The sequence below is a fragment of the Amblyomma maculatum genome, chromosome 3 (genome assembly GCF_055883805.1).
Source record: "Amblyomma maculatum isolate TAMU_Amacu chromosome 3, ASM5588380v1, whole genome shotgun sequence".
NCBI classification, from domain to species: domain Eukaryota; kingdom Metazoa; phylum Arthropoda; class Arachnida; order Ixodida; family Ixodidae; genus Amblyomma; species Amblyomma maculatum.
In genome coordinates this window covers 180,360,634-180,376,026 of record NC_139346.1, presented here as the reverse complement: position 1 = coordinate 180,376,026, position 15,393 = coordinate 180,360,634, and the positions used below count along the sequence as shown (strand labels likewise).

The window sequence follows — 15,393 nt, the reverse complement described above, 5'->3', positions numbered from 1 at the left end:
GGCCGATTATCGGTGCACGATATGATCTTCAATAGATACCCTATTTACTGACGTTACAAACCCACTTGAATAATGAACCCACCCCTACTTTTATCGTTGATTTTTTCTTTTTTTGTTTCGTAGAGTTTTCCTCAGTTTCATGCTGTCATTGTTGCTGTCTAGAGCGCTGACTTTGGAAATGTGCCAACATGCTGTGTGCCAGTAACATCTGTAGGGGTGACGCTCTTAGCGAAATTGGCAGAGCACAAAGCTTTAGACACTCTTCACTGCTTTGGCACTGGTAGGGAGCTAAACGATGAAACTGCACTGCACTCTTCACTGCAATGCCTGATTTCGTAGAATGTGCAGTGAAGCATCCCCAAAATGCAACGGGGCCATTTTCTGGACAGACAGGGACATTCCCTTTTGTGGAGAGGGCCTTCCCGATAGCATGCGCAAAGTGAAGTGCTTGACAAAGCCTGGAAAAAGCGTCGTTATCACTTCATTTCGTCTCAAATGCACACAACCATTGTGCAGATGTTCATCAGTTAAAATTACTGTGATGCAATTGGTTTTCAGCAGTTTTTCCTGGCCCTTTCATTAATTCAAGCTTTCGGTTAATTTGGACATTTTCCTGGCTTCTTGAAGGTTGAGTTAATGAGAGTTTACTGTATTCAGCAGCATTATGATAGCTCCACCCAGTACAAAAAAAAAAATGGTATATGGAATTCTGTGTTAGGTTTACACTGGATACTGGCTTATACTGGTTAAGCGGCCTCAGCGGCCACTTTTCGGTGGAGGCGAAAAGCAAGGTGCCTGTGTGCTGTGGAACGTCTGTGCACGTTAAAGAACTACGGGTGGTCGAAGTTTCTGGAGCCCTCCACTACGGCATCGTTTTGGGACGTTTAAACCCATATGCCTTACACTAGATCTTTCAGTGGTATATACATTTCTGTGTAATTATGGTTTAATTTTATTTACAAATACCGCTTGAATTTTGAAATAAACAAGACGAACAAAGTTTGCAGTTTTTTAATTTTCAGTTCTTTCTCACTGATCAGGCATTCAATATTCGATTCTACATTCAAGGGCATTTTTTTCTCATATTCGTATTCTAGTCATAATGAAACATCTTAATATACACATACCTCTAGTTTTAATTTTTAGTGCTTGCGAAAATCGTATCATGAGATTTCACTGTACCGTACCTCGTTGCACATAGTTTTCTAGTGTTTCTGTTGAATTTTTGATGTACAGCTCAGGGTGGATGTACCAGTAGAATTCGGCTAGTTTGAATTATTGACTATATTGAAAGCTCAAACTAGTATCACCTTGGAAATCCAATGTAAAGGTAGTATATATGAAAGTTGTGCAGTATATTGAATTTCAGTTTTGTCAGTCATTTGCTGTATGGAGCAGTGTGCTGCATTTAGTGGCGCTTTTAACGACTCTCTTTGATCACTTTTTGCGCGCCGAGACTGGTCAGCTGCACTGCCTTGACTGGCTGCTGTCACCACTGCTGCTGTGAATCCATGCTACATTGCTGTTGCGAAGTCATCTCGACAAATTAAGCCTAGTTGCAGCCTTCGCCTGGCATAACTTAGCTGCCAAACGCTCGGTGGAAACTAACTCTGCCTCGGTTTAATGAGGTATTAGCGTGATGGCGTTAAATTCCCCAGCCTACAGAAAATCCAGCGTTGGCATTGTCAAAAAAATTATGGGTGTTGCTCTGACAGGTGGTGGCTGGCAGCAGCCATGGCCGTGCACTAAATGGTCGTAGGGCTGTGCGAGACGTGGCCCATTTGGCAAGACCTTCCAACTCGGGCTTCTCATTTCAGAGGAGAGGGTGAAGGGAAACAAACCCTCTGAGAGCCTTGCATTCCGAGTCAGACATGCTACCCTTAGGGCCATTCACGCACTTCTGTAGAGCTAGGTTATGTGGGGTTCTATATTTATTTTATATTTACCTAGTATCGTAGCTTACACCTGTATGCTGCATGAGGTAATAGAGGCACAGATTAAAGGATTATGATTGAGTTGCAAAGTGGATCTATGCGAACAATGATCTGCAAAGGGAGCCATCGACGGGAGCCACGAACACTGTCGTGTCATACCCTTAGAAGCCGAGCTTACGTGTGCCCCAATTTTCATTCGCTTCATAGGTAGGAGAATTGGCTGGCAGTGTCTAGTTTTAAAATTGCATCCACTGTGGCTTTGTTATAAAGCAGGTTAGGCCTTTCAGCACAAGCTGGGCACTGCCAACATGCTGATGAGTGTTACGCCATTGCAAGAAGTGCGCTTCTGGTAAAAAATCATATTTTCTTTTGGGTTGCAGATGAGCTTATGTCATGCAGTTCCTTGTACATAGAATAATTTGCCTGAGGCGGATGATTTGCCTGTACTTTTTTGCTTCCCGTTGGTCTTATTGAATTTTGTTCTCGTACTGTAATCGCCCTGTGTTGCTGTTATTTGGTTGTTACTACTTTGTAATATTTTTTTCTTTTTTTCTTTGTGCACTCCTGCCTTGACCGCAAAGGGCAGTCGGCAGTATTTATGAAATAAATAAATAAATAAATAAATTTATATATACCTAGTGAAAAAGAATCTCCTTATTTGGTCTTCAAGGGCCTGGGAAAAATGTTCAAAATAGGGAATGGCCCGAAAAATATTGCCAAAAACTGCTTGCATCACAGTAGAAATGTCTGAGGAATGGCTAGAGGGGAATTGCCTCTATGTTCGAGATGAAAACTAAGCAACGACAATTTTACATGGTTTTGTCCAGTGCTCTGCTTTGCACACACTACTGGGAATGTTGGAAGGATTGTTTCAAAATCTTAAGTGGCTCTGTGGCCTTTTCGACAGTGTGATGCAATAGCAGGGGGGCTTTTTCACAAGTGGCGTTTTTGCGCTGCGTTTTTCTTTTTTTAGGGGCAGTGAAGCATCCTCAAAACGATACAGTTTAGTGTACTTGAAGAGCGGAAGCATGTGGATGCAAGGAAAAAAAAAATTACGGGGGACACTTAAGCCCCGTCTTTAAGGGTATAACATAGGCTACCGGCCCACATATAAAGCTCGCTTTAACCAATCCATATGAGTGTGCCTGCATTGCCTAAGGGTAACGTAAATGCGAAGGTCCTCACAGGCTAATTCAGACATAACACTTCTATGTGCCAAACCAATCATCAGGCAATCCTACATTCACTTGGTGCACAGCCTGCCAGCTACCGCCCGCCAGCGCCATGCTAGTGATTTTTCTCTCACAACGCCAGTGCCGATGCCGGATTTTCAGTGAATGGGGCCTTTGACGCAATTGTTTTAATAGTTGAAGGCATGAGACTGGCATGACTATCCCAATATAAAAGACCAATGACGTGCAAAGCAGTGTCGAATACGACGTGAGAAGCCAGTGCACGTTCCTGATGTCGGCAACAGGTTAGCATGAATTTAAGAGGAGTGAACCAAAACTATGCTGCTGGTGCTGTATTTTGGCAATGGGGACTTCTGATTGTCTTTGTGCCTGCCAGAATGTATGTGTCTGAGGTGCGCAGGCACCGCTGTTCCATGCAGCTCATGTTGGGGGCCTGATTTTATATAGCTAACATTGTGGGTCGCACCTCAACTTGTGACCCCTGTTTTAATTAGCCAGCCGTATCCAACCTGACTTACATAAGCGTCGGTCGAGACTGCGCTCAGAGTTTGAGTTATCCAAATTTATCACTTAGCAGGGGTCAGATAGGTAAACTAGAGTTTAATGTATTTTGCTGTCGCATTTGAGATGATATATTCATTTTTTTTTTTACTGTATATTCTAACAGGATTGCTCTGCCATGACTGAGCCTTGCCTTGTAACCATTGTTCATTGCTTTGGTACAGAGGTGCCATTTCTTCCTTTTCTGGTGATGCAGTGGGCACCCTGAAACCAGTGCGGGGCGGCAGCCCTGCGCTGTCCCAGCTAGCAGCGCACGTGACCCACGTGGCCGCAGCAACTGCTCCCACCGGGCAGATTCCCCTCATGGCACCCATCTCGGTGGTGGGCCACCTGCCGACCCTGCTCAGCCAGCAGTTCCTCTCGCCCGGGCTCGGTTCTCTGGCGGCTGCCGCTGCCACGGCCGGCAGCAACAGCCACCATCATCATCACCATCACCATGCTGGCGCCACGGCAGTGGTCAAGCCCCTGGTTGTTGTCAGCCTTCCCAATGTGGTTGCCCAGCCAGCCACCTCCTCTAGCGTTGGCACGGCCCAGTGACATCTCCCTATGTGTCAGTGACATCCCGCATTGGCAGCAGACACTCCCGTCTTTCTCTCTATATTCTCCCCCCCGCCCCCCTTTTTTTTTGTTCTGTCTCAGTCTCTGCCACTCTCGTGCACTCGCTCTGCCACTTTATGGTATGTTGTGTTGCTTTCCCAAAGAAAACGCCATTTCCAAGTTACCACAGTGGCTTGGTGAGGCAGCAAAGCACATTCTGTTAATATTACGCTACCACCTTTGCAGAGGAATGCTTTTGCCAGTCAATGCATGCGTCTATGACAAGTTAGAAAAAAAAAAGAAAAAAAGGCTGTTGTCGTGTACGTATTGTTGTGTAGGCGTTTATGTGGTAGTTTTTCTACCTGCCTTCATTGTTCTTCTCTTTCTGCTTGAAGACTGCATGCTGGCTTGGTCCCTTCGTGCTTTGCTTCACTCTGGTTCTAGCTGGTGCGATAGGCGTTTCTTGCACACTCTGCCGGTCTTGTCACGGATGCAAAACAGACAAAAAAGTATGCAGAGTGAGAGTGCATCTTTGCAGCACTTGCTTCCCTTGTGTTGGCTATTTCTGCTGACTGGCATGCACACTGAGAGAGCTGCTTGTGATCTAGGAAGGGGGAACCCTGTCATAGTATGGAGACTGGTTTTTAAGTCTCTGCGAGAACATAGCTACACGAAGGGGCTGTTCGCAAAATTTTTCTTATTTTTCAGACTTGTTCTTTTTTCTTCTTCATTTAGCTTTCTTGTGCGCGTGGAGTTGTTTCTCCTGAAATCCTTTTACTCTGCAAATAAGCTTGGCACACACAAAAAAAATGGCTTGCATATCATAGTCTCCTTTCTTCAGCTGTGTTGGGGTACCTTTGGAAATATGCTGGTTCATAACGATGAACAGTGAGCGTGCTACTGCAATCCGAGCTGTTGCGCATGCAACATTTAGATTTTTCTCATTAAGTGTCTGGGGTATTGATGGCTGTACCGCATGGCATCTTCCTGTTCAATGTGTGCTGTGAAGTATATGATCGTCCAAAATTGAAAGCACTAGCAGCATCTTTCATCGTAAATATACACCTGTTGTTTTAGTTTGAAGTGTTGTCATAGGCGAATGCTGGTAACAATCTTTGGCCCATATCCACTTTTAGGAGAGACAGCCAGTCTGTAGTTCCCTAACTAGAAAACACTATTTGGAGACAAGAGTTTCTCCTTCCTTCTCTCCTATGTTGTCTGTGCGTAGGAAACCCTAGCTCTTTTATTACTGAATGAAATCCACGGCGGTTCATGCTCTGCAGAGTCCACCTTGCTTTCTGTTCCCCTCCTTAACACGTATGCCTACAGAGAAGCCTCTCGCGGTGTGGTTAGCTTAGTATCTTGGCAAATCATGCGTCTTCCTGTCCGGTATAAATGCACACTCACTTTCCGCTGCTTTGCTCTCGGATATTTATTCCAGTTGTAAAGCTTCCAGGCAGAAAGAGGCTTTCTTGTGTACTGCACTTGCATCCCTTTTTGAATGTGCCGCTGCTCTTCTTTGACCTCTTTCTGCCGTACGTCATGAAAGCGTCGTCATGTGTGAGCAAAGCAGTGTTTGGCTTTTCTGCTTGCTTCCTGCCCTACTTTCTCTTTTGTGCATGTACTTTGTTTCTTTCTTCTTACAATGCATGGTTCTAGTAGCAAGCAGATGTCTTGCAGGCTGCAGTAGCTGTGGTTGTAGGATACGTTTCATTTCATTTGTGTATTTTGTGCTCCTTGCATTCTACTTGTTCCTTAAAGTAGAGAATGCTTTACTAAGCCACTTTGCGTGTAGTAGTCATGATTACTTTGCGATTTCAAGGTTGCCGGGGCACTAGGGACTAGAATGAAGAAGGCTTATCGAGTCCAGTATGGCTCTCCATCCCTTAAGATGCACTGAAGCAGCCTGAAATCATCTAGAAGCACTGTCACTTTTGAAGTGCGGCAGATTCAGTCGTGTTCTGTAAAGACGCAGGAGCGGTGCTCCGAAGTGAAGATCTCCCTGGGGTCCAAAGAGAGTTTACCGTGATTGACGTGTTTACATCAGCATGGACAAGTGGCATCAAATGTGGTGCAAGTTTGTTGTTTTGTTTTATGCTCGTTTGTGCCGATGCCAGTAGCTTTATGCTACTGAGGCTGTCGGCATGAGTGTTAAAGCATACAGCTGTGACTGGCACGAGCTGGAAAACATTTGCTTTTGCAGAAAGGAATTTAGCTTACTCCTAGACACATTTTTCCCCTGCTGTTTTGCCTTCTATATTGCATTTGTGGTACCTGACAAAGGGAAGGTGAAGGGAGTAATGTTCTAGTTTTCCTTCTTTTTGGGGTTGCAGTATTGACATTTTCTTTCCTTCCTTCCTTCCTCTTTTTTTTTCTTCTTTTTTTTTTTTTAGAAACTAATATTATCTCTGAATTTTTGCTCATTTCTTTATACTTATATAATTTGTGTCAGTCATATTTTGTGTCTGGTACTTGAAAGAGCTATTGGTTTTTGGCTTTACTAAATTTCAGTTTGCTTTCAAGTGCCCCCTTCTTCCTTTGAGCTTTCTATTGACATCTATTGACAAACACTAATGTCATGAACTACTGAGAGGCTAAAAGGGAACTCATGGTATTAGTGCATGCATAGCTTATTGCAGTGCCTGTTGACATAACCTGACTTAGATCAACCGGATCAAACAAGTTGGTTCATAGGACCAAAAGTATACCTAACGAAACTGCATGTGAGATGAAGTGTAGCACAAGTTGTAAAGATTATAGTTCATGCTATTTCAGGATTGCTTTAAGCATTACAAATTACTGAAACAAATAGACGTCTTTTCCTTCTCATGTCAAAGTGAACCTTATAACATTTGCAGCTTTATCCATTGTGGTGTTCACGACTTGGTATGGCTGCCCATTCAAGACTTTGTGAAGAAACAGGTGTGAGATGTGAATGTAATGCTCACAGGACAGTCCAAAATGAAGATTCGTGTATGCTGTGCTGGTTGTGGACGTTTAGGAATATTGGCTGAACGGCAAGTTTCTCCTAGTGGTGATGAACTTGTGAACCTTCATGATGTGAGCCGATTTCATAGCTTAGTTTCCTGACCAAATGACTCTGGTGTTATCTGTCATGGCGGTCCTTATAAGCATTTGCAGCTGAAGCAGTACAGAATGTTAAAAAGAGGCAAAAGGATGAAAAGGCAGGAATGCGCTAGAACAAACTGGATTTTATTTTCATGTATATCTTTGTTTTTGTACCTGCCTTGCATTATGCGTCAGTCTTGAATGCACGCCGGCTTCAGCGGTCAATCTTTTGTTCCTAATGACATGTTCTTTACTTAAAAGTAACACTTCTTGCTTTCACCTTGTGTCACCTTGAGTCACTGTCGTCTTAGAATCAAAGTTCCCTCGTCTTCTTGAAATGCCCTGGAAAAACAGTTATTTTAGAATTGCATGTGTAGTATCGTGACAAATATTTGCTGATGTGTAACATCTGTGATGGGAGCTTGCCGTTGAATTAATTAAAAATTACTTGGACTCTGGGAATGCAACACCGGCATGCACAGGATGCAAAGGCATGTTGTTTGTCTTACTGAATGGTTTCTGGGTGCAGACTGAACGAGTGCCAGATTTCATTTGTGGTAATGTGCTTTGCTAGCTTTTCTAACACCAGCATTGACAATAATTTTGTTGCCTTTTTAAATTCACTGAGAGGACTACTGTAAGGGCGAAAAATGTCATCATGTTGCTGTTTAAGCACCTTCATAAGTATATGCATGCATTTTTCAGGAATAATGCCTGCCCTTATTTTTTTTCAGCTACATGTAAAGCATGTGCGCAGAATTTGTTTTTTTTTTTTTTTTTTTCATATGAGAACGTCTGCAGGTGTGGACGTTGTGCAGTTTTTTGCCACTTGACAGTTCCTTCTTCATCATCTCACCCTTTCCCCTGTGCATGATTTACGTTGTGAACAATGGACGAGGAGCTAGAGAAGACTGTTCTGAATAGCTCCACACTATTGCTTTCTTGTTATCGACAATGTGCTTTACCACAACGCGTTGTTAGAAGCGACTATCATCTGCTGTTTCACCTCTCCTCTCATATGTTGTATAATTTATTGTGCGTGCTTTATTGTCTTTTTTTTTCTCTCTGGCACATATACATATGTATGTAGATATAATGCATAATTTATTCTGTGTGAATGTGAAATGGTGGCTGTGAACTGCTTAAAGGCACCACAATGCTGGTGGGGCATTGCTTCTTCACTTGTTGATTCTTCTCTTCTTGCAGTACGCCAAGGAAACGGATCTGGCTGTAGTGCATGAATTTCTTTTCATGCTTTCTTTTTTTTTAATTTCTCATTGAAAATGGTCATCAAATGGCCCGATCGAAGTTTCTTTCTATGCTCACTAAATTTGCTTCTTAAAAAGCTGGTCCTCGGAATGTAGTGTCTGAGGGAGGTGCTCTGTTTAATTGCTGAAAGTTTTTGCATAGAGACGAGCAATTAAAGTACTATAGGATTAGGAGGATTGGTTTTAGTGTTCTTGCCTTGTAGCGTAGTTGTGACGTTACTGTTCACATTTTGTTTGTTTTACAGGCATTCGTCAAAGAGATGGTAGTGCTTTTTTTTTTTTTCTGGAAAGAGCCATGTCTGACAACTTGTGTGGGAAGACAGGCCAGCGCATTAGACAGGGTGCACCGTGTACATTTCAACAGGATGGTGCCGTCAGATATGCTAATTATGCACGTCTGTCATCATTTGCATGGTCTCTCCTCTTTTGCACATGCTTGTACACTGGTATTCATATGAAGGAAGCAAACAGTCACTGAAATCGAGGAAAGCGCCTGGAAGTTGTATTTTTTAATTTGTGATGTTGCCAGATCTGTTATTATTTGTAGTGTAATAATTGCGTGCCTAAAAGAATAGGTTGGAAAATAAAGGAAAAAGAAAAGGAAAGGTATTGGCGCGAGTCTGAAGGGTAATTTAACTGGTAATGATGGTGAGTTTTCTTTTTCCTCTTTAATCGATGTTAGGGGGGTTGCAAATTGCACTTGGAAAAGAGGTGCAGTGCTAGGCTTTGCATTAAAACGAAAAATTTATCAGTTTGCATTTCTGAGCATCAGCTGCAATGAGTGACTGCATGGAAAGAAACTGAAGCTGCTTGCATTGAAGCCAGTGTCAACTGCTTCCTAAGCAGGCCTACAAGCTAATGGGTTTGTGGCAACCTGGGCAAGACATTGTAATGTAGTGTGTGGTCTTGAGAAAATGTGTAAAGCTGACACTGCTGCAGTGGTATTTGTTGTATAGTGACTGACTGGATGGGGATCATTCTGCTGACTTCATTTTTGTTCATTTTTTTTTTCTTGCTGTTTTCTCAATTGTATGTTTTCATTGCTTTATCACTAATCAGATGGTTCCGCTATTTTTGTGCAGATGTGCTTACATGCTTTCTTGATTAGTCTTGATTTAATCATTCCTTCGATGAATATCTTGGAGCCAAGGTTCGGGGAATTGAGTAGTCTTCACGGAGCTATGACTTCGTGTTACTGTGACCTGACAGACTTGGCTCTGGAAAAGTAAATTGCTGCACAGGATTTTAGTGTTAAGAAGAAAGAGAGCTGCTATAAAGTTGTTTGTAATGATACGAAGCAGTCTGAAGGTTGAAAGCTATCAGCTTGGTTGACAGGTAGTTGTGACGTGATGTTTAGCCGCAGCTGTCTAAGCATCCGTGCTTCTGCTTTCTAGACATCCGCTTTTGGGTCGTTCAAACGTCAGTGAAGTTCAATGCGATGAGCAGAAAAAAAGTGAGAGTGTTCTCCGTGTGTCGTGCTAGGTCTCACTTGTCCATGTTTTATTACACCTGGTGTCCGCGACCCGACACTTGTGGCTTGGGGAGCGTAAGTGGAAATCACCCCAGACCTGAGAGTGTCAAGACTGTGTAAATAACTTTTCCTTGTTAACTACTGTCACGCTTCTCTCAGTGGAAGCATTGTTAAAAAAATAAAAAAAAAAAAGTATGTATCTCATCTTCATCTCCATCCCACATGAACACACCTCCTTTCCATATTTCCAAAGGAGCAATATTAAGTTATTGCAACTCTGCTGTAAGATATTTTGTTTGCGATATGTGTGTGTGCGCTTGAAGTAATCATTGGTGTGATAAGTATTTGTTGTGTGAGAGCAGTCTTCCTTCGTGCTTTTCTTTTTGTCAGCTGAGAGTAACTTATTTGTCATCATTTGACTGCCTAATATTTTTTGTCAGCAGATGGCATGCATTGTTAGATTATTTATGGATGCAAGCCACATTTGTTTGGCTGTTGTTCTTTTTTTTTTTTTTTTTTTTTGCAAGTGGGTATTGTACACACATACATCTGTGTAGATGAATGTTTACATTCCATGTAAATATTTGTGTAATATAAAAATGCTTTGTTTACCATTTCACTGAGTCCTAGGTGTCTTCATTCTCGAAGTGTAGGTACAGAAAGCTTCGTGCAGTAGTTTTATTTATTTCATCTTAGTTGCATTTGATCCTTGGGTAATGTCAATATATTATGCCTCATTCCTTTTAATTTGCATTTATTCGATGTTTCCACAGTTGATTTTTTCAGTCAGTTGTGCTAAAGATCACAGAATTATATTTGTGATTAAGAGGCTTGGGAATCATAACAAATTGAGGCATTTTTAAGATATAATGAGGTCGCTGTAATACCTTTTGAAGCCTCATAGGTTTTGGCCGTTGTTACAGGGATTTAGCTTACGTTCTTCATTTCCAATTTTGAAAGAGAACTTGAGGCAATGTGTGGCGAAATTTAATCCTTACTTGACACAAGTGTTGCACATAGTCATAGTGCAAGCTTGTTGACAATTGGTGATATGCTTTATTGGAGAGAGAGAGAGAGGTGGGCACTTACTGAGTGCCCTACCATGATGGTGCACTGGTTTGGGCACTCGACTATTGTGCCCAAGGATATGGGATCGAATCCTGGCCGCAGCAGCCGCTTTTCGATGGAGGCGAAAAACGAGGCGCCTGTGTGCTGTGCGATGTCAGTGCACGTTAAAGAATTTCAGGTGATTGAAAATACCGGAGCCCTCCGCTACAGCGTCTCGCATAGCCTTACAACAGGTCACCCAAACAAATGATGGCATATTTGCAGTTCAATTAGCAGCATTAAAATCAGATGCTGAATATGAGCGAAAGCTGCAATAACTTTGATATTAATCCAGAGGTCAGTGAACTGCTCTCTTTTAATATCTTTTGTAGGCAGTCTGCAAAGAGGTGTTTGGTCAATGGCTTTTCATGAGCCCAAACTAAAGAGCTTGCTAATTTTAGTTCCTCACATAAGCTTTGTGTAGTTTATCCCTGAACACTGAATGTTGCCAATTATGAGTCAACCTTTTTTATTTCGAGAAATTATCTTACGAAGTTTGGGTGTCGACTTATAATTGGCAATATGTGGTAGCTGGCATATTAAGTGCCTACTTCTAATTAGCCTCATTCAGTTCTTTAGTGCAACAATGTGTGTGAGCCATTGCATTCATTTTAATGCATTAAAATCTCTGAGGAAGAAAAATTGATACTTAAATTTTCTTAAATACTACTAAGAATAATCACTAATAGTCTCATGCTGTGAATTTGTAGTAGCTGAAAAAAAGTTCATATATGGTGCATTTATGGCACAGAATTCGCTGGTCAATTTTTTTTACTGTGTAGATATGATCATCTTAATTGTAAGTTCTTTCTTTTAGATGTTTCACTGCCATCAGTGCCTTTGACATTGCAATTATGTGCTCTTGCTCTTTGTGGCCCAAACATTCCCTTAAAGCGATGCACTGGTGCAGAGCCGAGCCGGCATTTGGGCATCTAGCGCAGGGGCGCATCATATATGTATTGTGGGCTTCTGCATGAGACCTCGGAATGCCTTGTTTTTAGTGTAGGCGGAACTGCTTTTATTGCCAGCTTTTTCTTTGCTGGTCTTTAATTCCACTTGCCATACTTCAATGCTGCATGCTTCACTAGGCCGCCTCAATCTGGTTACACAAGTTCTCAATACTATGACTGCTGCGAGAAAACACCGATTTTACATGCAGGCATTCACACAGCAGCTAATCACTTCTTAGCTGTGAGAGACTTGAATTTCCACGAATCACACAGATCTCATGGCAAATATTGATACTCGCCACCCAGCACCTCCAACAATACCCAGCACCTCCACCAAGATTATAACGAGCTTTATTGGAGGGCGAGCTTACTTGCTAGGGCTAGGTCAAGGTAGGCACTCGCAGGTCCTGGCTTGAACAGTTGGTGCTCGCATCTCGTGTTGGTGCCAGGTCATCTTTACAATCAATATAATTTTTGCTGAGGAATCGCAAAGGAGTCCAATACCTTTTGCTTCATGAAATTTATTACCCGCAAGACATTTCAAAGTTACTTTACCCAAATTTCTAAAAAATTAAGCTCGCAAAAAAGAAGTCATTTACAGTGTTGCTGCACCTATTCCTTGCTGTTAAAGCGTTTAATAGAGGACATTTTGTTTTATTTTCTCTAGCAGTGACCTCTATGCCGCAAGTATGCCTTAGACTGCTACTAGAAATAACCAAGCAAACTGGCAAGCACACTACAGTTCCTGGGATGTGAATGTTAGAAATCTAATGCCATGTAGCCCTGCTTGCTTAAAATGAGGCTGAAAATTGAGGTACATGTTGCGCATGCATTAACTTATGCATGAAACCTTTACGTCTTTAAACATTGTCATATTTAGGTATTGCACTCCTTTGTTTTGAGTTTAGACTGCAGAACCACAACACTGCAAACTTTTAGGTACCGCACTTCCCACTAGTCCGAGTGAGGCCTATCTATAAGCAAGCTTAAAACAATGCCAACTGTTTTCACCTTTCAGCTCTTCCATGGCTGCAGCAGCGAAATGTCACCCAGCAGTTTTGAAAAGCATTAACTATGTGTTTGTTTTTCATGGACAGCAGACAAAAGATCTTTTATGGTAGGAAAACTTAAGCTTCAGCAGATTTTGTAAAACTGCTGTCGCACCATTCTGGGAGCACTCAATGTGCAGATGACTTGCAAGTTATGTCACAGACGCCATTATGGTGCACAACACGTATCTTCCGCAGCACAGGTGGCAATAAATGGTTTATATTATAATCTTGAAACTTGCTTACAGTGATTTGGAAATAATAAATGTGAGGCGGTAGTTCTTTCTAGAGCACCGTCAAAACAACATTATGAGGTATAAAGGCCTTGAAGTTGTTGCCTACAGTTAGATTTTCCTCGTGCTCTTACCTCACATAATGGTGGTCATGAAGACACTCAGGCATGCTATCTGCAGACAAGGATTGTTGACTGTGGATGACTGCCAAAACCACAGTATGAATTACAAAGACCTAGTCAATAGTTGCTTAGACACTGGAAAATTTCTAGGCTGCAAATTTCAGTTTCAAGTACCTCTGCGTCGCCTCCCTGTGTCTGCTGCAGTTTTTCTATTGCCTCGATGTTGCTGCCTACAGTTAACAAGAGAGGTTTTCATCGTGCTCTTGGTTTTCATAACAGTGTCACAATGACACCACAGCATGTCATAAGCATACAAGGATTGTTGATGACTGTGCATAACTGCCAACGTAATGTAAAAAAAAAAAAAAAAAATAAGGGAGAGGGGGACGGGGCAGTTGTGATGTAGTCGCACACGTAATGGCCTGTAACAAATTGAGAAGCAAACTCAAGCTGCTGCTTAAAATGCAAGGTCAAGCTAAGTGCAGAACAGTTTTTAATAGCGGAGCCTTCACAACCTCATGTCTGATGTTTTGTGGTGTTGCTGGCATCTTTTCTGTCCTCGTCGTCACTCATGTATTCAGCCAAGTCGTCCCTGGACTGCATCCCTGCTCCGACCTGCCCTGCATTCACAGGTTGGGCAAGATTCTTGTAGATGGCCATTGCCTGCGCCACTGAGGACGTAACGTCGCCAGTGTTGGCGGGAAGGATGATTGTGTTTCCTTCTTTGGCGAGACTCTTGAATGCCGTTACGTACTGCTCGGCTACCAAAAATGACGCGGCGTTGCCCCCAACTGGCTTTTGCAATGAACCCGCAATCCAGTCAAGTGCCTTTGCCTTGGCTTCAGCTTTCGCCAGCGTGGCTGTGGCCTCTCCCTGCGCCTTATTGATGAGTTCCATCTTCTCTGCCTCGGAGGCGAGGATGCGCGCTCGGCGCTTGCCTTCGGCCACGTTGATATCGGCCTCCCGGACACCTTCCGACTCGAGCACTGCGGCCCTCTTCTTCCGTTCGGCCTCGACCTGCATCTGCATCGCCTCGTGCACCCTCTGCGGCAGGCGGATGTCGCGGATCTCGTAGCGTAGGCAGACGATGCCCCAAGCGCCGCTCGCCTTGTTGATGGCGTCCACGATCGCAATGTTCAGGGACTCACGCTCCTTGAAGACACTGTCGAGCGCTATCTTACCCAGCTCAGAACGCATCGTCGTCTGCGCGAGCTGTGTGATGGCAAACTCGGGGTCCTCGACGCCGTAGCTCGCTCTGTACGGGTCGACCACTTTCAAGTAGAGGACTCCGTCGATGTTGAGTGTCACGTTGTCCAGGGTGATAGCAGACTGCTGCGGGATGTCTATGGCTATTTCCTTGAGGGACTGCACATAGCGCACGCGGTCTATAATGGGCAGAAGCAAGTTCAAGCCAGGCTCCAGGATGCGCGAGAATTTTCCCATCCTCTCGACGACCCATGCCTCTTGCTGAGGCACGAACATGATCACAGTGTTGATGGGAGTAGTGGACCTCTGTCGCGCGCAGCGGCCTGTCGTGGATAACGCGGTTCGCAGAAGTGTCCTACTGTACGTTGCTCTAGTCAATGAATACATTCTTGGGTTCTTTTTTAAAGTAAAACTGATGCTTTTAACACCACAATTGTGGGCCCAGAGGGTCACCGGTGAAACATCACGCTTCTTGCTTGCACAACGTTGTTGGTAGCAAACTCGCAACGTGCTAATAAAAGCGGGAATAAGAGCAATAAAAATTCCGCTTGGGGCTAATACTTAACAAATTAAATGTTTTTGCTTACAAATTTATAATACTCTAGCGTCTCTAACAGCCTTCTTTAACGAAATACATTTACCACGATCAATGTGAAGTTAGCCGAGCCTCTCGCATTTGCCGGTAACACAGGT

General features: G+C 43.2%; 2 protein-coding genes across 5 annotated transcripts in view; one reads left to right on the top strand and one right to left on the bottom strand.

Annotated features, from left to right (window-relative positions):
* LOC146197080 (uncharacterized) overlaps positions 1–10,647 on the top strand; it is a 33,824-nt gene extending 23,177 nt beyond the window's left edge. For 3 of the 4 annotated variants that reach the window (XM_084598810.1, XM_084598812.1, XM_084598809.1), the window contains one exon: positions 3,885–10,647. In XM_084598810.1, the coding sequence (XP_084454936.1) occupies positions 3,885–4,225 (341 nt within the window). In that variant the 3' untranslated portion in view covers positions 4,226–10,647. Of the gene's footprint in view, positions 1–3,852 lie in introns of all 4 variants that reach the window. The other variant, XM_084598811.1, reaches the window with a different exon arrangement.
* Positions 10,648–13,969: 3,322 nt separating this feature from the next.
* Stoml2 (stomatin like 2) lies at positions 13,970–15,206 on the bottom strand. The gene has a single exon (XM_084598820.1). The coding sequence runs from the start codon at positions 15,085–15,087 to the stop codon at positions 14,011–14,013; it is 1,077 nt and encodes a 358-aa protein (XP_084454946.1). The 5' UTR covers positions 15,088–15,206; the 3' UTR covers positions 13,970–14,010.
* Positions 15,207–15,393: the final 187 nt, after the last annotated feature.

Excerpts from the sequence above, each read along its gene's own strand:
- Stoml2 (XM_084598820.1), bottom strand. The coding sequence starts at position 15,087 with ATGTATTCATTGACTAGAGCAACGTACAGTAGGACACTTCTGCGAACC.